This window comes from Artibeus jamaicensis, unplaced genomic scaffold, assembly GCF_021234435.1.
Source record: "Artibeus jamaicensis isolate MK-2021 breed Jamaican fruit bat unplaced genomic scaffold, CSHL_Jam_final contig_700, whole genome shotgun sequence".
In the NCBI taxonomy this organism is placed as follows: domain Eukaryota; kingdom Metazoa; phylum Chordata; class Mammalia; order Chiroptera; family Phyllostomidae; genus Artibeus; species Artibeus jamaicensis.
Genome location: NW_026521930.1, coordinates 1,986,324 through 2,010,929, shown reverse-complemented (window position 1 = coordinate 2,010,929; position 24,606 = coordinate 1,986,324). Strand labels below are relative to the sequence as shown.

At 42.2% G+C, this 24,606-nt stretch overlaps 1 protein-coding gene across 1 annotated transcript in view; it reads right to left on the bottom strand.

The window, feature by feature from the left end:
- Positions 1-19,404: 19,404 nt before the first annotated feature.
- CACNG3 (calcium voltage-gated channel auxiliary subunit gamma 3) overlaps positions 19,405-24,606 on the bottom strand; it is an 88,403-nt gene continuing 83,201 nt past the window's right edge. The window contains exon 4 of the mRNA XM_037137165.2: positions 19,405-20,385. Coding sequence (XP_036993060.1) covers positions 19,874-20,385 — 512 coding nt within the window. The 3' untranslated portion in view covers positions 19,405-19,873. The remainder of the gene's footprint in view (positions 20,386-24,606) is intronic.

Below are 24,606 nucleotides of genomic sequence, written 5' to 3'. Positions count from 1 at the left end.
AAATATAGAAGGGACATTCCTCCATTTAGCCATGGCCTGTGTCCTAAAGTAATTGAAATCAGGCATTACTTGCTTTCCTGAGGATTGACTTTCTGTCCAAGATCACTCCCACCTCCCCATCCCCCTCATTCAGTAACCTCAAAATGCCTTTATAAAGAGGAAACTTGCAAAAATAAAGTAGATAGATGTGGGTGGGCTCAAATCAGTTTTGAATTATTTTGGAGAAAGATAAGATTTATTGTTGTATAGACTCCTACCCAATGTTGTGAAATATTTAAAATTGAATACAGTTAATACTAACATAATCATTAAGGAATATGAAAGTATAAATGTTTCAGAGGCCTGATGCTAGGCAGGCCTAATATTAATCATGAGGAAATTTAATATTCACATAGGATTAGAGTAAACCAGGCTGCTTTAAATGCCTTCCTTGGTGTTCAAAGAGGATATTATCTTCTCAAGGGTGGAATGGCTTCCATTTATATTATGTCTTTCCTTTTGTTCCTTCTGTTGTCTCAACTAATTACTTTAGAATACTGGACCTCTGCTATTTTCCCTATGTTCCTTTTCAATAATGATTTTTGGTCTTTTTTTCTCTTGAACTATAAAATTGTAGGTAAGCTGAGGGACTTCAAAGCACAAAACTGCTTATGAATCCTCGCATGTGGGGTGGCGATATTGGTATATTGACCCCAGAAGCCAGAGAGTGGGTTATGGTAGGTGAGAGGGAAGCCAGCTCCCTCAAGCTCCCTGCTAAATGGAAGTGTCTCATTAGCTGAAAGAAGGTGGGCTTGAAGAAAAGATTGCAAGATTTGGGTTTTAGAACTTCCCCTTCCTGAGATGGACCTAGAGTGAGGATTGACTCAGGTGTTCTGCTATCTCTAAGATGTCCTGGGACCTTAAAGGGATTATCCTGGTGCTGAGGTTGGGGATGGATAGGACTAGTATTGGTAACTATCTAAAAATTTTTCATTTATTAAACATTGGCAAAGAACTGGTCATGTGTTAAGTGTGTTGACATAAAAACATCCAATCCTGAAGAGAATTCTTATGAGTTTATTTGAGCCAAACTGACCACAGTCCCAGGAAGCAGATCTCAAATGCTCCACAGAGTAATAGTTTGCAGTTTCTTTTATACATTTGGAATTAAGGAGGGAACAGTAAGGACGACCACAGGAAGGTGGGAGAAAGTAAGGGACAGGACAGCTAGCAAGATTATGTGCCCCCCGAGGGAAGTTAGCCTCTGAGAGGTCTGAAAAGGAGGATAATTCTGGCCTTTCACAGGTGCACCTGGTGCACAAGAACAATGGACAGGGCTTGCTTAAGGCAAAGACAAACCTTTCACTGAAGAAGTTATACGCCTGGGGCATGACTACCCACCAAGACCTGCCCAGCTAGGAATTTATGATCGGATTATCCTGTGAAGTTACTTTTGGTTGCTGACTTGCAGGTACCTCCTTTTTGTCCATAAGTGCCACATAAGCACTGTCTTGTTTGGTTCTCACTGCACTCAAAGAAGTGGGTTCTATTGTCAACCCCATTTTGCAGTATAAGAGAAGAACACCTGTTTCCTCTGTTCTCTGAAGTTCAGTTACCCATACACATTTTATTTGATGTTAATATTTTAATTTCTTACACATACACATTATTTCTCAGAAAAGGAAGTGGAAACTCAGAGCAGTGTTAGGCCTGAGAGCTTATGTAACATTTTAACAAACGGTAATAAATTTGTGGCAAAATGACAAGACAAAGGAAAACGTTTGGGCTTCTAGGGCAGTAAATCGGGGGAAAGTAAAAGTGTGGAGAAAATTAATGAAAGATAAGGGTTATTTCTATGGTGTTGGTTTATGTAGATTCAAGTTGGTGCCATCTGCAGGGTTATAAATGATAAGAATCATTTTATTTTACTAGTGCAGGAATGGACAGGGGACACCTTCACTGAAGGAAATTTAAGCCATGCCTGTTGGGAACTGCCCTGCCTGGTTTCAGAAGCTATAACTCTCTTTGGCTAAAGCTGAGTAAATGACCTTGGGACCATAAGCCACTAAGGAGACAAAGCTTATCTTCCTGGCAGGGGCACTGCCTCTGCCCCCTTTACTTCACCCTGCTTGGCCCTGGGTGGATGACTGGTTAGCCAATGATGGGTAAGGTTCCTCAAGGGAGGGACAACCTAAGACAGGCATGGTCATGATGGTGCCATCAGGGAAGGACTTGGAGGGCTATAGAAAAAGGGGGTGATGGACCCTCACCCATAGGCTTTGACATAGACTGAGTCCTCATTTTGTCTGTAAGAGTCTCCTAATCTCTTGGCTGTCTTATTTCCCCTGCCTTACTTAAGCCGGAGACAATGCTGGGGTGGGGGTTGGTGAGTGCAGCCCTGGGCAGAAATGGGCAGTTCCCCGGGGCAATCAGGCCCAAAAAAGGATGCACAAAATCCTGAGAAACCTGCTTTGCTGAGGGTACCCTCAATTTTCTGATGGGGGTCCAGGCACAAAGTGAGTTTGTTTCCCAGAGTTTTGTGGCCCTTTAGCTGTCTGAACCTGGCTCAGAGTGGGCCCTCATAGTTCTTTGAATGTTGTCTATTGTTGGATCATTGCTGCCTCACAGTGATTGATGAGCTTTAGGTGTGTTCCTGCACAGGTGTGTTTCCCCAGTGGAAACCCATTGAGGAATGGGCTCAGGGCCCTTCTCCTCTGAGAGATTGGCCACCTTTCCTCCCCAAGCAGATCATGTCTTGGTAGACTTATCCTCATTCAGGGGGCGCTGCTGGACAAAGTTCCCCATGCCTGCCTTTAGGCAGAAAGAGAGAGGGTAGAGAGCTTTCCCTGGACCTCCTGTTTCTTTATTGCCTTTAGCTCAAAATAATCCTTAGGTCCAAAATGGCAGATTTCCAGGTGGCATATCCTGATCTCCTCCAACAGGTGAGTAAATGGAAACATAGAAAGGACTTACATAAAATAAGTTCAGAACAGGGACTTAAACTGAATCCATTTTTAAGACAGGGAAAGTGGGGCCAGAACAGCAGGATCAGAGCTTCATGTGGCAAGGAGGTCAAGTTTATGTAGCTCAAGATTTCTTCTGCTCTCCCAAGCACTTTAGCTCTTCAAGCACCCCAAACAGGGGAAGAAACACTTTACCTCTAAGTAGGTGAGGAATAGCATGTGAGAGGAAGAACTGGGATGATGAAGACCAAACTAAGAAAATTCCACCTGGGAGACTGGGAGTTAGAATAAAAAGGTTGGAAACCAGAGATGAGCCAAAAGAGAATAGGGAATAAAGTGCAAGATTTATGCCTTTTAGAATGGTAGCAGGGAGAAGGCAGGAGATAGGGAGGAAAGAATATTAAAGGTTAAGGCTGTAAAGATATTTATTGTAAGGAACTGACTTACATGATTGTGGGGCTGGCTGGGAAAACCTGAAATCCACAGGGCAGGCTGTGAGGAAGGGTAAGCTGGTAGCTCTTGGGCAGGAGCTGATGTTGCTGTCTATGGGCAGAATTTCTGCATCTTTAAGGGAAGCCTCCATTTTGCTCTTAAGCACTTCAATTCATTATATCAGGCCCACTTAGGTTATTGAGAATAATGTCCTCTACTTAAAGTCACTTGGGTGTAGATGTTAATCACATCTATCAAACTCCTTCAAAGTAACACCTAGATCAGTTTTTAATGGAATAACTAAGCCCTGCCTGGTGTGGCTCAGTGGATTAATGGAATAACTGGGTTATTCACATAAAACTGTCTATCTGGGTGCTTAATAAACACTTGCTGAATTAATAATAAGCTAATGGTTAGAGAGCAGTTAATAGATGCCAGGCACTGTTCTAAGAAGTCTATATATATTAATAATTTACCATTCCCAACCAGTTTATAAAGTCAGTATTACTTGTATCCAACTTCAGTGCTGTTCTTCAACAAGTATTTTCTCTTCTTTCCCGAGACATATAGCAGGTTTAACTTTGCTGTCCTCTTCAAGTCCACTATAGCCACACAACTATTTTGTTTTTTATTTAATTATTTTTCGAGTACAGTTTTCTGTCTTTTACTCCCATCCCAGCCCACCCCCCCGCCCCCCCGCTGTGCTCCCCAGCTCTCTCCCCTATCCACCCCTATTAGTTTTTGTCCATGTGTCCTTTATACTTATTCTTGTGAATCCTTCCCCTGAAATTCCCTCCCCTCTCCCCTCTGGTCCCTATCAGCCTGTTCTGTATTTCAGTGTCTTTTGTTTTACTTTGCTTGCTTGTTTGTTTTGTTATTCAGCTTCTTGTTAAAGGTGAGATCATATGGTATTTGTCTTTCACTGCCTGGCTTATTTCACTCAGCATAATGCTTTCCAGTTCCATCTATGCTGTTGCAAAGGGTAGGAGCTCCTTCTTTCTTTCTGCTGCATAGAATTCCATTGTGTAAATATAGCATAGTTTTGGGGTCCATTCATTTCCTGATGGGAACCTAGGTTGCTTCCAGCTCTTGGCTATTGTAAATTGTGCTGCTATGAACATTGGGGTGCATATGTTATTTTGGATTGGTGTTTCAGTGTTCTTAGGATGTACTCCTAACAGTGGAATTGCTGGGTCAAAAGGCAGGTGGATTTTTATTTTTGTGATGAAATTCCATACTGTTTTCCATAATGGTTGTACCAGTCTGCAATCCCACCAACAGTGAACTAGGGTCTCCTTTCCCCCACAACCTATACGACATTTGTTGTTTGTTGCATTGTTTATGATAGCCATTCTGACCAGTGTAAAGTGGTATCTCATTGTGGTTTTAACTTGCATCTCTCTGATATCTAGTGATATTGAGCACCTCTTCATGTGTCTCTGGATGTTCTGTATGTCCTCCTTGGAGAAGTGTCTGTTCAAGTCCTTTGCCCGTTTTTTAATTGGGTTTGGTTGTCTTCTTAGAGTGGAGTCTTGTAAGTTCTTTGTATATTTGGGAGATTAAACCTTTGTCTGAGGTATCATTGGCAAATATGTTTTCCCATACAGTTGGTTGTCTTTTTAATTTAATACTGTTTTCTTTAGCCACGCAGAAGCTTTTGATTTTGATGAGATCCCATTTGTTTATTCTTTCCTTTATATGCCTTGCTCTAGGGGACATATCAGTAAAGAAGTTGCTGTGTGAAATATCTGAGATTTTCTTGCCGATGTTCTCCTCTAGGACTTTAATGGTGTCATGGCTTATATTTAAGTCTTTTATCCACCTTGAATTTATTTTGGTGTATGGTGTAAGTTGGTGCTCAAATTTCATTTTTTTTGCATGTAGCTGTCCAGTTCTCCCAACACCATTTGCTGAAGAGGCTATCTTTACTCCATTTTATGTTACTGCCCCCCTTTGTCGAATATTAATTGACTGTAGAGAGTTGGGTTGATTTCTGGGCTCTCTGTTCTGTTCCATTGGTCTATGTGCTTGTTTTTATGCGAGTACCAGGCTGTTTTGATTACAGTGGACTTGTAATACAGTTTGATATCAGGTATTGTGATCCCTCCTACTTTGTTCTTCTTTCTCAAAAGTGCAGCTGCTATTTGGGGTTGTTTGTGGTTCCATATAAATTTTTGAAGTGTTTGTTCTATGTCTGTGAAATATGCCATTGGTACTTTAATAGGTATTGCATTGAATCTGTACATTGCTTTGGGTAGTATGGACATTTTGATGATGTTAATTCTTCCAATCCATGAACAAGGTATATGTTTCCATTTGTTTGTGTCTTCCTTGATTTCTTTCTTCAGGGCTGTGTAGTTTTCTGCATACAGGTTTTTTACCTCCTTGGTTAGGTTTATTCCGAGATATTTTATTTTTCTTTTTGCTGTATCGAATGGGATTTTTTCCTTGATTTCTGCTTCTGCTGATTCATTGTTTGTATACAAAAATGCCTTTGATTTCTGGATATTGACTTTGTAACCCGCTGTTCTGCCAAATTCATTAATTAGTTTGAGCAGTTTTTTGGTAGAGTCTATAGCATTTTCCATGTACACTACCATGTCATCTGCAAACAGTGACATTTTTGCTTCCTCCTTTCCTATTTGGATGCCTTTTATTTCCTTTTCTTGTCTGATCACTGTAGCTAAAACTTGCAATACTATATTGAATAGAAGTGCTGAAAGTGGACATCCTTGTCTTGTTCCTGATCTTAGTGGAAAAGCTTTTAGTTTTTGCCCATTGAGTATGATATTGGCTGTAGGTCTCTCATAAATGGCCTTTATTATATTGAGGAATGCTCCCTGTATTCCCACTTTGCTGAGTGTTTTTATCATAAATGGGTGTTGTACCTTATCAAAAGCTTTTCCCATGTCTATTGATATGATGATATGGTTTTTGTCTTTGCTTTTGTTTATGTAATGTATTATACTTACTATTTGTGAATATTGAACCATCCTTGCATCCCTGGAATGAATCCCACTTGGTCATGTTGCGTGATCTTTTTAATGTATTGTTGGATGCGATTTGCCAATATTTTGTTGAGGATTTTAGCGTCTATGTCCATCAGCTATACTGGCCTGAAGTTTTCTTTCTTCATTGTGTCTCTATCTGGTTTTGGAATTAGGATGATGCTAGCTTCATAAAAAGAATTTGGGAGTTTTCCATCCTTCTCGATTTTTTGGAATAGTCTGTGGAGGATAGGGGTTAGCTCTTCCTTAAATGCTTTGTAGAATTCTCCTGTGAAACCATCTGGTCCAGGGCTTTAGTGTAATGGGAGTTTTTTGATTACTGCTTCAATTTCATCTGCTGTTATTGGTCTGTTCAGGTTTTCTGCTTCTTTTTCATTGAGTTTTAGAAGATTATATTTTTCTAGAAATGTGTCCATTTCACCTAGGCTTTCAAATGTCTTGGCATACAGTTCTTCATAGTAATTTCTTACAATCTCTTCTATTCCTGTGGTATCAGTTGTAATGTCTCCTCTTTCATTTCTGATTGTGTTTATTTGTGTCCTCCCTCTTCTTTTTTTGATGAGCCTACTTAAAGGCTTGTTGATTTTGTTTATCTTTTTTTAAAAAAACAGCTCCTGGATTCATCGATCCTAAGAATTGTGCTTTTAGTCTCTATGTCACTGAATTCTGGTCTGATCTTGGTTATTTCCTTCCTTCTACTTGCTCTTGGCTTTCTTTGTTGTTGTTCCTCGAGTTCTTGCAGGTGTAGGGTTAGGTTGTTTGTTTGAAATGTTTCTATCTTCTTTAGGTAGGCCTGTATTGGTATGAACTTCCCTCTTAGGACTGCCTTGGCTGTGTCCCATAAATTTTGGGTTGTTGTGAGTTCATTTTCATTTGTTTCCAGAAACTTTTTGATTTCTTCCCTGATTTCATTCTTGACCCATTCGTTGTTTAATAGCATACCATTCAGTCTCCATGGTTTTGGGTGCTTTGGGTTTTTCCCTTTGGGGTTGGTTTCCAATTTCAGTCCCTTGTAGTCAGAGAAAATGCTTGGTATGATTTAAATTTTCTTGAATTTTTTGAGGCTCGTTTTATGTCCTATTATGTGGTGTATCTTTGAGAATGTTCCATGTGCATTTGAAAAGAATGTGTATTTAGCTTCTTTGGGATGAAGGGCTGTATATATATCAGTTAAGTCCATTTCATCTAGTTTGTTGTGTAATGCTGCAATATGTCTGTTGATATTTTGTTTGGAGGATCTGTCCATTTTTGACAGTGGGGTGTTAAAATCCTCAACTATAATTGTTTTGCTATCAATATCTTTTTTGAAGTCCTCTAACATTTTCTTTATATATTTAAGTGCTCCTATGTTGGATGCATATATATTTACGATGTTTGTGTCTTCTCGGTGTTTTTTTCCCTTGAGTATAATGAAGTGACCTTCTGGGTCTCTCTTTATGGCCCTTTTTTGGAAGTCTATTTTGTCTCATGTGAGTATTGTTACCCTAGCTTTTTTTTCCTGTCTGTTTGCTTATAAAATTTGTTTCCAGCCCTTCACTTTTAGTCTGTGTAGGTCTTTTGTCCTGAGGTGGGTCTGTTGTAGGCAGCATATGTGCAGGTCATGGTTTCTTATTCATTCAGCTATTCTGTGTCTTTTGATTGGAGCATTTAATCCATTTACATTTAAGGTTATTATTGATAGGTACTTATTCATTGCCATTTTTGTACCTGTGTTCCTCTCTGCCTCCCTCTTTTCCTTCCTTTCCTTAGAGCAGTCCTTTTAGTATTTCTTGTAGAGCTGGTTTGGTGGAGGCTCATTCTTTTAGACTTCTTTTGTCTTGGAAGCTCTTTATTTGGGCTTCTATCTTGATTGAGAGCCTTGCTGGGTAAAGTAGCCTTGGTTGCAGGCCTCTGGTTCTCATTACTTGGAATATTTCTTGCCATTCTCTTCTTGCTTGGAGCGTTTCCATTGAGAAGTCAGCAGTTAACCTTATTGGGGCTCCCTTGTATGTTACTTCTTTTTTCTCCCTTGCTGCCTTTAAGATTCTGTCTTTGTCTTGGATTTTTGCCATTTTAATGACGATGTGTCTTGAAGTGGGCCTCTTTGGGTTCCTCTTGATTGGGACTCTGTTTTCTGGATATGTGTGACTTTTTCTGTCATCAAATTAGGGAAGTTTTCCATCATTAATTTTTCAAATAGTTATTCTATTTCTTCCTCCTCTTCTTCTCCTTCTGGTATTCCTCTTATTTGGATATTATTACATTTCATATTGTCTTGCATTTCTCTTAATCCCTCTTCATTCTTTCTGAGCCTCTTTTCCTTTTCTTGCTCTTTCTGGGAGTTTTTTTTTTTCTACTTTGTCCTCCAACTTGCTGATCCGATCTTCTGTTTCAATGATCATACTTTTGATTCCTTCTACTGTATTCTTCAGTTCAGAAATTGTATTCTTCATTTCCCCTTGGCCCTCATTGATAGTTTCTGTTTCCTTTTTCATGTTGATACAGTTTGCTGTGAGTTCATTGTAGCTCCCCTGCAGTTTCTGGTAGCTCATTTTGAGCTCTTTGAATTTCCTGATAACCAGTGCTTTGAATTCAATATCTGATAGTTGACTTGCCTCTATTTCATCTAACATTCTTTGTGAGGCTTTCTCCTTTTCTTTCATTTGGGGATTGTTTCTTTGTCTTCTCATTGTTTGCGAGACTCTTCTTGTTAGCTGCAGCTTCTTAAATTGATCTGTTCTGACTCCCTGGGTTTATGGTGTGAACTTCTGTGGTTGAATACCTGTGAAATTCAGTGGTGCAGTCTCCTTCAGGTATCTTGATGTTCTCAGCTTCCACCTACTCCGTGTGTGTGTGTGTGTGTGTGTGTGTGACCCGTTGGAGGGGGAGGCAAAAATGGTTTATGACAGTGGAAGAGTATTTTATGATATTTACAGTTACAGCTGGTAGAGAGATAGAAGATCTTTAGGCTATATATAGTGTTAACAATATTCTTCAACCCAACTTGCCACTTGTAAGAAAGGGTGGACAAAAGATAAGTCTCTGGTTGGGGAGGGAAGGCTTGTGAGTTGGATCTAGATAGCAGTGAGGTTGCACGTGGTTAGATTTTGAGGTAAAGTGAGAGTAAAGAATAGTAAATAGGTGTAGCGTGTGAGCAAATAGAGTTAATCACTATAATAATGGAATTCAGGACCCTGTACAGTGGCCTAAGATCTGGAAGATGTGTTGTGAAGGATTTACAGTTGCATAGAACAGGTATTATTTACAATAATATTAGAGCAACAATCATATGACAGACTCTATGTGATCTTTCTGAATATGGGGTATAAAGCTTTGGGTAGTGTACTGAAGGAAAACAAGTGGCATGAAGTATAGAAAATTAGCAATACACTGTGGAGGAGAGAACAGGGGAAACCTGTGTAATAATACAATATAACCAGCCAAGACTAAGAAGCCTATACAGAAAGAGGAGGAATACAAAAATACTATTAAAATATAAAAGAAGTGAGAATAATAAAAATAACACAAATATGCAGCAACTTGTGGCTTTTCTGCTGTAACAAAGTGAAATTTGTCTCTCTGTCTCTACTGTTGGGATGCCTTCTCTTTGCATCCCACTTTGGTCTTTTTGCAGTTCCCTGTTGTTTGTGTCTCTTGTGGGTAAAAGAAAACAAAGCAACAAACAAACAAACAAAAAAGGCAAGAGAAGGGAGGAAAAAGCGATAAGTTTGGGAAGAAAGGAAGAAGGACTAAAACCGAAAAAAAGAAAGGAGAGGAACAAAGTATTAAAAGATAAAGCAATAATGAAATTTAAAATATATAAGATTACTTTAAAAAAATCACCTTTCCTTATTGGTTTCAAACTGTCCAAACTGATTTTTCTGGTTGCAGCAGGACCTCTCTGTGAGCTGGGGTGCAGGCACGCACCAGTCAGGCTGCCAGACTGGGGTGTGCGGGCGCCTGCACACCCACCAGGCTGCCCGGGTTTCATGGAAACTCGCAGGGTCCTTCTCAGTTCTGTGGTGAAACTCAAATGCTTCTGCTTCTTTTCTGGATTACTGCCAGGCTGGGTGGGAAGCAAGCCAACATGCCGTCGCAGGAGAACACCTCAGTCCACTTTCCAAAAAAAAAAAAACTTCTCCAGAAAGCCTGCCTCTCAGCCCAGCCCAAACCCCAACCAGACCGGTGATGACAATGCGCCTCTCAATTCTCCCAGGCTGGTGACCACAGAGACCACAGTTGAACACAGCCCTTTGTCCTTGTTACTCTCTCTATAAACTCAAGCAGACAGGTCTCTGCCCGATGTTGCCCAGCCTTGCTTAGATGGGGAGGGAGGGAGCTGATGTCCCAGCTCTCTTCCCAAGGACCCTGCAGCAGGCCCAAGGCTCCCAAAGAGTCTGCCGTAGCCCTGCTGGGTGCTAGGTACCTGAAGAGTCCTCTGTGGCTGACGTTCCCGGTGCTGGTCGCCTGCCGAGGCCACTGGGTGCCTGAGCTCCCATGGCAGATGCCCCGATGCTGGTCCTAGACCAATGCCTCTGGACCCCGACCTCAGCAGCAGCACTGGGCAGAGGGCGTGGGCCCCTGCCAACACCGCTCTTGTCTTTACTCAGGTCCCCAAGACCCCACTGACCTGCCTCTGTCTGGTCCTTCAGTGTCCGTCACAACCTCTGGTCTCTTAATTTCATAAATGCTAGGGAACCGTTGGTTGATTGCGCCGTTCCTCGGTAAATCTGCCAGGATTTTCTCCCATGTGTACGGGAGCTGGAATCCGCTCCATCCTACTCCATCGCCATCTTCCCCCCAAATCCTATTTTGTTTTAATTCTCACCCAAGAATATTGATTTCAGAGAGAGAGGAAGGGAGAGAGAAAGTAGGAGGAGCAGAGAGAGAGAGAAAAAACCACTGATGTGAGAGAGAAACATCAATTGAGTGCCCCCAACTGGTGATCAAACCCACAACCTAGGTATGTGCCCTCACTGGGAACTGAGTCCACAGTCTTTTGGTATACAGGACGATGCCCCAACCAACTAAGCCATGCAGATGAGCAGGGATGATGTGGATCACTTCCAGATAGAAATGTTTAAGGGTCAGTTTATCACCTTTCTTTCTTTTTTCCTTGTCATTTTGACCAGCAGTGTCCAGACAGTGGAACCTCTACCAGCTTGCGTCTCCTGGGTTGAGCAATGTGGGCAGAGCCCCAGCTGACCACATTGGACACATAGCATAATTTTTAAGTTTGGGAGTTGTTTGTTCCACTGTATAACCCAATTTATCTTGATTATCCAATTTTGTAGATGAGGACAGTGTCATACAAAGAGGTTAAGTAACTTGTCCAAAGTCACACAACTACTAAATGGTGAACCATCTACTAATCCTTGCTATCTAGAACCTTAGAAAGACTTTGGTTGCCATCTTTTCTAAATCTCAGTTCTTTGGCTTCCCTATCCTTATACTAGTTCTCAATGGGGAGTGACTCCTCCCATTCAAGACATTTGGTAATGTCTGGAGACATTTCTGGTTGTCTCAACAAGGTGGTAAAGGAGGGGGAGTTGTGCTACTGGCATCTGGTAGACAGAGGCCAGGGATGGTGATAAACATGCACAGAACCCCACCCCAAAAGAGTTATTCAGCCCCAAATGTCAGAAGTATCTCTGTCGAGAAGTCCTGACTTCCATGGAACTCCTCTGCTACTGTGGTTAGCCATAGTTTGCATGGCTCCCTTTGTTTGCACAGGGAGACTTAGTTGGGTTGTTATGAGTTAGTTAGTTAGTTAATTAATTAATTAAAAACAGTGGGGCATCAGTGCTGGGACCAGTTTTGTATTTGACATTTGTCTAACTGATTTGGAGGAGCATGTGGTGAGAGTTCCACTGTCACCGATGACACTTAGCTGTGCCAGGGAGTGAAATGCCACGCCTCTGGTGACAAGCTGCAGGAAGAGCTCACCAGGCTGTGCGAGTGGGCAGGGCAGTTGCCAAGGATGAGATTTAGTGTGGGCAAATGCAAGGTGCCATGTATGGCAAAAAATAATCTGAGCTATACTTAGAGGTTGGAAGAGGATGGATCAGGAGAGAAGAAAATGAATAAAAATTGAAAGAACTCCAGTGAGTGATTTGCAAGCTTAATTCTGAGACTCACCTGAGCTCTAGCTAATACCAGATCCTTCCTGGATGCCCTTGATCACAGATATGGGTGCTGTTACTCAAGCCAGCTTTTTATTTTCTTCAGAAATATAGACCTAGTCTCCCCAGATTTTATGATTTCCCAGAGAAGCCAAACACCCTGGTTCTTATATGTAAGTTCACATTTTCATTTTCTTGGAGTGGGGGTAACTTTTTATTTTGATATGCAATCAAGCCTATAGAAAACATTGCAAAAATAGTATAAACAGCTCCTATACACTTTACTCAGATTCACTGGTTGTTACCATTTTGCCCCATTTGCTTTATTATTGTAAGTTCTCAATTTTTATAAATACCCTATGGATCAAGCTAAACAAGAATGTGAATAGACTTTGGTCCTTGAATTATTAGTTGTTGACTTTGAAGCTCAGGCTCACTTCATAAGTGAGAATCTCTGCATTGGAGGCTGGACATTAGCATTTTTAAAGTTTCTTCAAAATTATGCCAATGTTCAGCTAGGGCTGAGAACCAATGGTCTTGGTCTCTCATGGTAATTTAATCCCCCTTATTAGTGATTATCAGATGGGTGCAACATGACCCAATCCTGGCCAGAGAGAATAAGGAGGAGTCTAGTGGAGTGCTTCTAAGAAAGGTTTCTTCTCTCTCAAGACACATAGGAAAGAGGGAACTCATTTATTGGTTGTTGTTTCTGGATATGACAGATACTGACCTAAAGGTGGAAAAGCAGAAAGATGGAAAGACTTTGGGTCTTTAAATTTATCTCTGAGCTACTGAATTAATTAATCTTCGATATCCTCTATCTTGAGTTTTTTTTTTTATGTAGGATACATTTTTCTTAAGCAGTGTGGCAGAGATGACTAGTCACTTACCAAAGATTCGTGCATGTCTTATTTTACATAGAATTATTGCTTGGAATAATTGCTTGGAATCAACTGTCCAGCCATGGATGGCATTTTTGGTATTTCCTCTCCTGGAATCTAGGTGGTACCATGTGACTCATTCTCACTAATGAAATGTGACTTGACGTGGGTTATTTGTGGGTCAATGTGATTAAGTTTTGGTGCATGATCCTTCACCTTCTCACCACCAGCCCCCTCTTTTTTCCCCCAATCTACCCAGGTAGATGAAATGATGAAAAGGCCTTGAAGCCACATGATGGCAGAACTATAAGACAGAAATAGCTTGGTTTCCTGAGTTACTTCCTGGGGCAGAGCCATCTGGAAGTGCTGCTTAGCCATTGGTCTTTGTGTGAACAGGAAATAAAGGTTTTTATTCGGTTAAGCCCCTGAGATTTGGGGGCTTAGTGGGCAAGTTAGTTAAGTAAGATCTGGGTGTTACTTGAGGCCAAAAGATTCTCACTGAAAGCATCAGAGAAGGACCCATGAAGTTCAGACCACCATCTCAAAATTGGCTTTTGTTTGATTTTGTTCTTATTTATAAAGAGACAACCAGCATTCCACAACTTTAAGTTAACATCCAGGAGTTGCTTGCTTTCAGCCTGGTGACTTGCCTTTGCCATTGCCTTTTTGGTGGCTTTGATTTTAGGCTATGATTTACTAGGCCTCAGATACCACCTTTCTCCCTTCCTTTCTCCCTCCCTCCCTTCCTTCCTCCTTCATTCCAATATCTGAGCACCAGATGAGTAGCTCCATACTTGGCACAGAAGACAATAGTGGAGAACAAGATAGTCAGGTATGCTGCTTCCACAGAATGTATGGTTTACTGCACTTGATCTTAGAAAAAAGGCTGAGAAGCAATAGAATATATATTTTAGTAAGTAAAAAAATACATAAATATAAAATATTACAGACTTTTGAGCTATCAAGGGAATAAGTATGAATTATACTACAGAATAATAGGAGATCTACTTTTGAGCATTGGTGAAGGAAGACCTTTCTGTAAAGGTGACTTGTTTTTTTTTTAAATTTTATTTAGTTATTTTTCAAGTACAGTTTTTTGTCTATTTTTCCTATCCCAGCCTCCCCTGCCCCTTGCTCCCCACCTCCCTCCCATTTCCATCCCCCTTAGTTCTTGTCCCTGTGTCCTTCCTATTTGTTCCCCCAAATCCCTCCCCCTTTTTCCCCTTAACTTCCCTTCTGTAAAGGTGACTTGTCATCTCAAACCGGAAATATGAGAAGGGGCCAGCCATATAAAGATATGGAAGGGATTTCAAGCATCAGAACAGCAGGTGCAAAGGCCCTGAGGCAAAAGTGTGTTTGGCTAGATCAAGGAACTGAGAAGGGAGGACACAAGACTAGAGTGTAGACAGCATGATGCAAAGTGGCACGGAAAAAGTTTGGATAGGTTAGCATGGTCTTGATAATGCAAGATCTTGAAGACCATGTCAAATTTTTGGATTTTATTTAAGTACAATAGGAAACCTTTACAAGGGTGTCCTCTCTTCACCAGTTTTATAAAAAATAGTTTCAGCTTGAATTTGGCCTATTGTCGCTTCTCTAGCCACAGTGTCCTTATATCTTTTCTGTTCTGCTTCCTCTACCCAACTAGTAACTGCTTCCTGCATCTTAGTTACAATTTTCAGTGGAGATTACCTGATTGACTCAGTTTACCTTTTTATGTCCAGTCACAAATCCTAGGCCTCTGGCCACCCTATAAATGAATTGGCTAGCCTTATATTAGGTACAATATGTGATCCAATCGACTGTGGCTGGATACAAGGTTGTGTCTAATTCATGATCGTGTCCACCTACTAGAAACTGTAGGGTCTTAGGGCCTTTGCACATGCTCTTTCCCCCTTCCCCATTCTCCTCTTTTTACTTGGATAACACTAACTCTTCCTTTATGTCTGCTTGTAAATGCTATCTCCTCTTCTCTGACACTTTATCAAAATCAGAGACCCCTGTTTATATTCCTTTGTACTTTGTGAACTATATTTTCCCCTGATGACACAGATGACAATTTCAAATAATGATGATTCATGTATTCACTTATTTAGTGCTTGATCTCCCCACTGGACTGAAAGACCCATGAGGGAAATGGTCATATCTGTTGAGATTATTGCTATTTCTGGTACATAGTAGGCACTGGATAATAAGTGCTAGTTTAATGGATGAGTGAAGGAATGAATGAATGGTGAATGCCCACAAGCAAGAGATTATGTAGCCTAGGAGTCACTGAAGACTTTATGGAAGGGACAAGGCTTGATCCTGGCCTTAAAGAATGGATAGGCTTTAGAAAGAACAAGGGAAAACATTTCAGGCATCAATGAAAAAAGTCAAGGAGTTGGGAATAATATGGTATAGCCAGGGCACAGTATGGGTACTGGCCTAATTGGAGCAAAGGTGTGGGTTGACATGATTTGGAAAATAAGATTCACTAGGTAGAAAAAGGCCCATGCAGGAAAAATATAAATCCGAGAACAGTATTAATATATTATGTTAAGTACTGTTTTGTGTCCATTTTATAGATGGAAAAGTTGAGGTATGGGGAAATTATCTTGTTGAAGTTCTCATGGCTGATACATGCAGAGCTGGGATTAAACTCTGAGCAGACACAGCTACAGAGTTTGTGAGTATGAATGCTATGTCAAGCTGCCTTTCCCCTCCAGAAAGGTAGGGACATAACTTGGCAAAAGGTCAGCTCTGGATGCAGAATAGCAGAGAAGCGTGAAAGGGAACCACAAGGGTTCTGGTCTTGAGGTTGGCAGTAGAATGCTGCTGGTCCAGAAATTAGTGGGCTAGGGGAGGGAGCAGCATCACATCTGGCCAATGGGATCAACAGTAGCTCCTGCCTCAAAGGTTAGGGTTAAATGAGACAAAAGACGAGGAGTTCACAACACATTGCTTGGCATACACATGGGGACCTATGGATATGAATGCTCTTCCCAGGGGTATGGAGGACCAAGATTGCCAGGATCCTGGATGTGAACCAGGAACAGTAATACTAATATTTATTTGATGCCACCAGCTGGGTCCAGAGTGCTCTTCAAGCAAAGGCACTCTGAGGTCCATGTGCCAAAGCCTTGCAAAGACGAGAGCTAGAGGCTGTGTGTGAAGTCCTTTCAGGGTTAGCAGTCTACATCTCTCCTCGAGCTCTCTGGCCTTTGTGATGGGCTCTGTATCTTGGTCTCCAGAGCAAGCATTCAGCTAGTTTAGCCCGTGGGACCTTTCTCTCCATCTCTGATCAACTTCCCAGATGCCTTGTTTTTGACAAACTCCTAGTTCCCAGGGCCGCAAGTTGCTGCCTTTCCTTCCTCACGGTATTCATCAGCTACTCCATCTATCTCTAAGATCCTTCCCTCCTCACAGTGCCAAGAACCACTTTGCCCAATGCGCAGAATGAGATCACTGGACATGATGCATGGCTGGGTATTAGAGAGCATCCAACCCCATAGGCAGAAAGTGATCCCCTTTCCAGGTCTCTCCGATTAAGCCAAGAGAAGTGCTTCTCTGGTGTGAGAACTCCTTTTACATTTTTCTAACATTTGCGTTATATCCTTTCCATAAAGAGCAGGCAGCTGGTCCTCAGCTCAGAATAGGCAGCAGCTAGAATATGGAGTGATTGTGTTGTTTTTATTGTGTTTCTTTTCCCAGTTACAATTTGCATATGGCAAGTCATTCCAGTTACCTTTTGATAGTAGTGCTATAAACTTCAGTTCCAAGATATATTTACTGAAGTAGAAACTGAGTTAATTTACAGAGAAGCATTAGGTAAAGGATTATTGATGTGGTATGTGGATATGAAGCTTCACAAGGGTTATTCTCCAATAACAGACTTGGAGGAAATCAGTCCAGTTAGAAAGCAGAGGCTTGACTTTAAATGCTGGCCCTGATCATTAGCTCCTAAGACACTTACTCTCCTCAAGCCTCTATTTCCTCATCTACCAAAATGCAGATGATACTTCCTACCATGCATTGGGATGTTCTCATAATCCAATGAGATCATCTGATTTATGTGAGTGGAGTTTGAATGCAATGACTCATGTGTTAAAATAAATTGTTACCGGTCTGTGCTCAATAATCAAGTTCACCATGTGAGTGTGGACAAGTGACTAGTTTCCCAGGCAAGTCATGTCACCTCTCTTGCTTCAGTTTCCTTCTTGGTAAGTGAGGATATTACTGGGAGGATGAAATGATGCAATATATGTGCAGTGCTAGAACACATCTGGGTACACAGCAGTGGTAGGTAAATGTGAGCTCTTGTGACCATAAGTCTTCTCCTTAGGGTCACAAGAGCTTAAAATGGGAAAGCTCTTTGAAGTGTGAAGTGCTCGGGGATGTGCCCCACAGCTCTAGAAAGTCAGTGTGGGCAGAGGTAACATCAATCTCTTGTGATATCTTATATCAAATATTCAAAAAATTCAAAAGTCCTTCCACTTTTGCACCCAACACTCTGAGCCTGTGCAAAGCACACCCTTCCCCCTCAATATAGAACAGCTCCATTGGCTTTTATATTCCTGCAACACTGCTTGCTATGAACTGATTTGTTTCTTCTACCTTCCAAATTTATATGTTGAAGCCCTAACCCCCCATGTGATGGCACTTGGAGATGGTTTTGGGGGGAGGTAATTAGAGTTAGATGAGTTCATGAGGGTATGGCCCTTTTGATGGGATTACTGGCTTTGTAAGAAGAGGAAGAGAGAGAGACAGAGAAAGAACATACTCACTTTGTCTTTGCCATCTGTGGACAAAAAGAGAAGGTGGCCATCTATAAGCCAGGAGAAGGGCTCTCATCTCATCAAAAGCCCAGCTGGCCTGCACCCTGATCTTGGACTTCCAGCCTCCAGAACTATGAGAAATAATGATCTGTTGTAAAGCCACACAGTCTATGCGACTTGGTTATAGCAGCCTCAGAAGACTAATGGCTATGCTCATTAGTCTCATTCTGCTCATTCTCTAGAATCCACCCCAAAATTTATATATATGAGTATGTGGAAGAATATATATGAGTATACATAAATTTGGGGGAGGTCCAAAAAAACCCAGAATTATCTTCTGGAGGGTGGGCTCCTTGTAGTATAGGCTTTCCACAGTAAGTGAGTGTTCTAGGAATCCATCTGTATCAGTGTAGCAGCTGCTATTGTCATGAGAGGCTGGCTTTGGCTTCTTTGAATTTTTCTGAAGACTCTTTCAATGCATTTGCCTGTTTCATGATGGGTGATTTATGAGTGCACACCACTGAGTGTTCAGGTTTTGACCAAAAACAGCGTAACCCATGTGCCCCACCCCACCGTAGATGAAAAAAGTCCTCAAAGGCAAAGGTTTTGCCTATGTGGAAGAAGTGAAACAAAATAGCAGAAGCACAAAAAGGCATCAAAATCAATGAATTAAAAAAATGTTTTGAGCAGTGAAAAAATATCTCAATAGATGCATTGTGTCAAATGGAGAGTACTTTGAAGGTGACTGAAGTTTAAACATGTAAGAACAAATACATAATTTTTTATAAATAAATTTCAGATTTTGGGGGTACCCCTTGTATATTTACACATAGATATGATTTGCAGTGTGCTAACTGTTCTACATGTGTTTTATTTAAGCCTCACGAGTCTATGGAGGACAGCACTATACCATTTTTAAGATGAGGAGACTAAGCCTTGAAGGTTAGGTGGATGTGTCCAAGATCCTAGAGCTACTAGGTGCAAGAGCCAGATTTTCGAACACATACTGGCCTCCAACTATCTTAGGGATTCAGGTGAGGGACACTGCAACTCTGACACTGGTGGGAGCACCTTTCTGTCCTCAAGAGGTGAAGGGATATCCTATCTATTGGCCAGAGTATGGATGCATAAAGCTCAGCTTCCAGTTCAACCACAGGGCAGTGAGTTTGTGCAGGAAGTAACCAGAAGCAACAAAACACTTTAGCTCAGTTGGTTACAAGGCAAAACCTTTAATTACATGAGTGCTTAATACATTAGCCGCTTCAGGGCTCTGACAGCTTTGATTTCTGGTCATGTTTTTTTTAACATGGAAAGGTGAATGCCTCCCTCAGGGCCACCTGGGAAGTTGGTGTCCTGAGGATTTGTGAGTGGACAATAGGGACAATTGTGCAGATGCCTAGGTATTTGGGGATCCTCCCCCCAAGCCACCACCTGTGACTTTGAGTGAAATCCTCTTCCAAGGAGGGAAGAATATGGAGGTCCTTCCAGTAAAGAAGGAAGAAGAGAAAACATCTGGCACAGATACACAGAGAAGAATGGTGTCACAGGATTGGCTTGAAGATGGAGGAGGAACTGAGGGGTTAATTAGGACCTGAAGGGTGAGGGACAAAGTGTGGGAGAGGGCTGAGTCCATTTGGTTTCATTCTTTGTAAAAAATAATACCATCACGAGGACCATGTCATGCAACCTCAGAGACACCTCTGTGCATCTCCCAGGGCTGTGCTGGGAGGAGGGCAGATAGCAGAGGGCAGTTCAGACAGGTGTGGTGCGTCTGTTGGCCAGATCATTATGCAGCGACTCCTTGAACTCTTTGGGTGTGGAGTTGTGGAATTGTAGAAAAGTATGATCCCGGTCGGAGTTGAGTAGGGTCCCCATGGTGATCTTTGAGGGGTCCCGGGAGAGGGTGAACATTGAGATGTCGGTGGAAGGGATGGTGTGGAAGCCTTTGCTTATGGGGGACAGGTCTCGAGACCTGGGCTCTGTTGAGCGAGAACTTGACCGCCGCCGGAATCTATACCTGTAGGGCGGCAGACGGGCAAAGGTTGATTTCTTCAGGAGCTCTGAGTGGGATTTGGCACGTAACTGCTGATGTTTCTCTATGTAGATATGCACGGCAACAACCCCCACAATTTCTGCGATGATGAAAGAGAAGGCTCCGAAGTAGAAGGACCAGCCATATGAGTAGCTCTTTTTAGAGTCACGCTGTCCAGGGTCCCCAGCATTGGCCGATATATAAACTATGATGCCGATGATGTTGCTTAACCCTAAGAGAAGGTAAAAGAAAAATGCATTTTTAAATAAACCTCAGAGGTAATTGTTACTTGCAGTCTTGAAATATTTATAGAGAATGTGGAGGTAATAGGGAAAGAGAAGAATGGATTTGTGGCTAAGAAATCCAATCCTGCTGAGCTCTTCTGCATGGTCTGTTTCTTGGGAAATGAAGAATTCAGTCCCAGATGGTGAGCCTTCAGCTAAAGAAGATACCTGACTCCCACAGCAAGTGCAGTAGAACTTGGAACACATGTCTTTTCCCTTAGAAACAATTCACTCCATCAAAACGTAATCTTCAGCAGGAAGTCATGAGGATGGTGCAGTGAATGAGATACAGGTCCCTGCCCTGAGTTCCTTACCATTACTAGGAGAGACTGACATGTGAATGCAATTAGAGCAACAGACAAGAAGGGCACTATAAGAGACATAGACAAAATGGTTTAGGAGCCAAGGGAGAGAGATGACTAAGCCCCTTCCCTGTGAAGACAAGGTGATATTTGAGCTGGATCCTGAAAATTGAAGAGGGTGAGCCAGGAAATGAAAGACTTTTTACTATGGAGTGCAAGAGGAAGAGTGACTTACTAAGGTTCTAGCTTGGGTCATGAGGACATTGGTGGCATCTTAAGCTATAATAAGTAATGGAAGAGAGAATAAATTTGGAGAAGAGGAGAGATTTGGAAATACTGAGTTGGAAGTGCTTATTGGAAATCCAGGAGTAGCTGTCAAATAGACACCTGTGGGGCCCGGGCTGCAGTTTGGGGAACTAATCAGCCTGTGGGGAAGGTATAGTAGCTCCTAAGTCTCCTTATCTGCACAAGATAAGATACTGCTTTAGATTAGCTGTTGTTGGAGCATCAGGAATTAGAGAACATAAACCTGATGTTCCCAATAGACAAGGTCTGCCAACTTAGTGTCTCCGAGTGCCAACAGTATAGCACAAGAATAACTGCTGAGGCAGCCAGAGAGGAATTTTTTCTCTAGAGAGTAGTAAGAAGAAACAACAGAATCTGGGGGTTGGGGGCTCTGGTCATGTCTTACCACCTTTCTCACATTATTGCTCTAAGGTAGAATGTCTTTTTTTTTTTTTTTTTGTCCCTTTGTTCCAAGGGCCGCATCCAGGCCTTGATACCAACAGTGACTCAGAGAGGTTGGTTCATCCGCTGGCATTTCCGTGCCTCCAAATTTAGACCACCTGCAGGGTGCTGCTGAATAGAGGCTGTCCCTCATTACAGTTCCTAGTATGAATAAGTAAGTAATCATTTTCAGTGGCTTCCTGAGTCTTACCTCCATTCCATGAGCACCCCACACTCTTCCTAGGGATCCCCAAGATCTCCCCATGGTCCAGCAACCGAAAGGTTAAAGCTTGGCAGAGCAGGAACCACTGGACTGTGCTCTACTTCTACAATTCTGACTAGGTGGTGAACATGCACTAAAGGGAATTCGTATTTTAAATATTATCTTTAGCCATACTCCATCTAGGACTTATTCCCTGAGGGCAGGGGCAGGGTCTCCCTCTAGCCATGGTCCTTCTGGCATTACTCTGCACAGGCATTCATCAGGTAGGCATCCAGTTCTAGTACCTGAGCTGTTCTTGATCTGGGGTGACACAGACAGCCCTATGTCAGGCTGCAGCAAACCACAGGATGAAAAGCAGCTTCTCTTCCTGCAGTGTCAGTTTGACTTGAAGGTTAGTAGGGTAGGCACATTCTTTTATATTAAAATGAACATAAATATAATAAGGAGAGAGCAGAATTCACATGAATTTTTAAGTGTTGACCGGAAACAGACTTTAAAGACATTTCAGCTCGCTAAAGGTGGCTTCTTGCAGTGTCTCCTGACTCACTCTGCCAGCAGGAGAGTTTTGGGTAAGGCTCCAAATGGAAGTCTCATTGGGAAATGAAAAAGTTCAAAGGAAGGCTCAGATGTCAGATCAGGTTAAAGGAGGCGGAAAGCCAAGTGAGTTGCCATTTGTTTATAGGGCACTTACTATGTGTCAGGCACTGTGCGAAGTCTTTGCATGCACTATCTCAATTAAGCATCACAACGAGCCCACTTTTTAAAAATCACCACTCTTTTACAGATGAGGAAACTGGGAGTCAGAGAACATAAGTAACTTCCCAAGTCAACACAGCTAGGAAATGGTGGAAATGGGATTTGAACTGAGGATGGTCCCTTAGCTATGGATAGATTAAATTTTCAGCAATGCGATATAGGAAGAGCTGATGGTATGTGGGCAGCCACTTGTTCCTTGCTCCCAGGCTGTAGTAGGGTCATTTTGTTTGGTGCTGTGGAGACATGTCCCAGCTCAGAGCCTGACCACAGCAAGAGTGCTGCATATTTGTGGAATGAGTGCAGGAATTGAGAGGGCATCAAAATTAAATGGAACATTGTACAGAATAGCAGCTACTGTGAATTGAGAAGTTACAGTGTGCTAGGCAGTTCTAGGCCTAGCCCACTGTAACTTCTAACTTAGAAGTTAATGTGTTTACACCAACACATCTAATCCTCTTAACAGCTTTTAGAGGTAGAACCATTATTATCCCTGCTTTTCAGATGAGGAAACTGAGGCACAGAAAGGTTAGGGGACTTGCCTGAGGTTACACAGGTGGGAAGTAGTAGAGTCAGTATTTGCACTGGGAGCCTGGCTCAAAGCCCATGTTCTTCAGCATTTTGCACAGTGCCTGGTACATAGTAGGTGCTTAATAAAGGGTTGTTGATTGCTTGTCTGAGACCATAGGTCTTTAGAATAGCTAAGCAAAAATGAGCCTTAGAGATTGCTGAATCCTTCCAAACTTTCCTTCTATGGGTGGAGAAAACAAGGTTCTTGGGGGTTCCTCAGGGAGGTCAGTGGGGGAGGGAGGAGGTCCAGGACTTGACCCCACACTTCTGGCTGCTTCTCAGGGCTTTCACCACTGCCCTCAGGTTTCCCAGTTTCCTGGTGTCTAATCAGCTTGACATCTCTCACAGTACTTCCTGTGAGAAGAAAGTTGCTGGTGACACAATCTTCCCTAACAATCCCCTCAGGGGACAAAATAATGATCTTCTCCGGTCAAGGAAATTCTCATATCAGCACAACACATCATCCTCTTGGCCATTTGGGGCCCAGGAGGTCTTGTTGGTAGCACAGGTCCCTGACTTTACCAGTTTGACCATCTGTCTGCACAGTGTGTGGCCAGGGGCAACAGCCACCTTTGGGTGACCACATTGCTGGGGCAAGATGGCAGCTTTCTTTAAGTTCTATTGCTGCAGCCAGTATCTAGAGATTTAGAGCAGGACTCAGTCTAACTTCCCCACTTCACAGGAGGTGAAACAGTTGGGAAGGTATGAAAGAAGGGTTTAGAGGGACCAAGACTATGTCATTGCTGCTTTTCCAATACTAGAAAGTAATATTGTTCTTTTTATGTTCACTCTATTTCCAACAACCCTATGAAGTAAATAACACTATTATTTCTCATTTTACAGTGGAGGAAACCAAGTTATATGGAGTTGGTAACATGCCCAAGGTCTGCAGGTAGAGCCAGAATTCAAATCCAGGAGAGTAGGCATCTCTTACCCACCACTTTATACAATTCCCCAATGTTCCCATTTCAATAAATATTCTGCCATTATTGGGCAAAGCTTGAAGGTCATCACCAAAGAGGAAAGCCCCCTTCTCCCAGCCCCCTACTTTGCTCTTTGCTTTTCTAAAGCATTTCATCCAGATGGCATTGACTGTAGGGTAGGGTGGGAGGAGATGGTGAAGAGATGGAAGGAAACCCAGAGGAAAGAGAAGTACATGAGGAGTGTGAAGGAGGATGGAGATGAAGGGCAGAGAGAGAAGGCAGAGTAGGACCCCTTCCCTAAGGTTGTCTCTCATTCTCCTAGCCACTCTGGGCCACCTTCTGGTCAGGGTTGGCATTGACTACATCTGCCCTGGCATTGCTGGGGTTTCCCTTGTTCCCAGAGCTGCGTGATAAAGATCCAAGCACTTGAAGAGCTGTGAACAATAGTAAACAGACAAACACATACCTGAAAAGGCCAAAGATAGTGTATGAAGAGGCCCCAGTGAACAAAAAGTTGGACCCTTTTCAAGTACACTAACTCAGTCTCTCAGGTCACACACTATACACACCACACATGCCCCCTGACCGCTGCATGCAAGCATAGACACACACTCTCTTATTAGTCAGCCTTGCCTTCTCTGGGTTGACCTTGCCACCTGTCTTTTGTCTTTC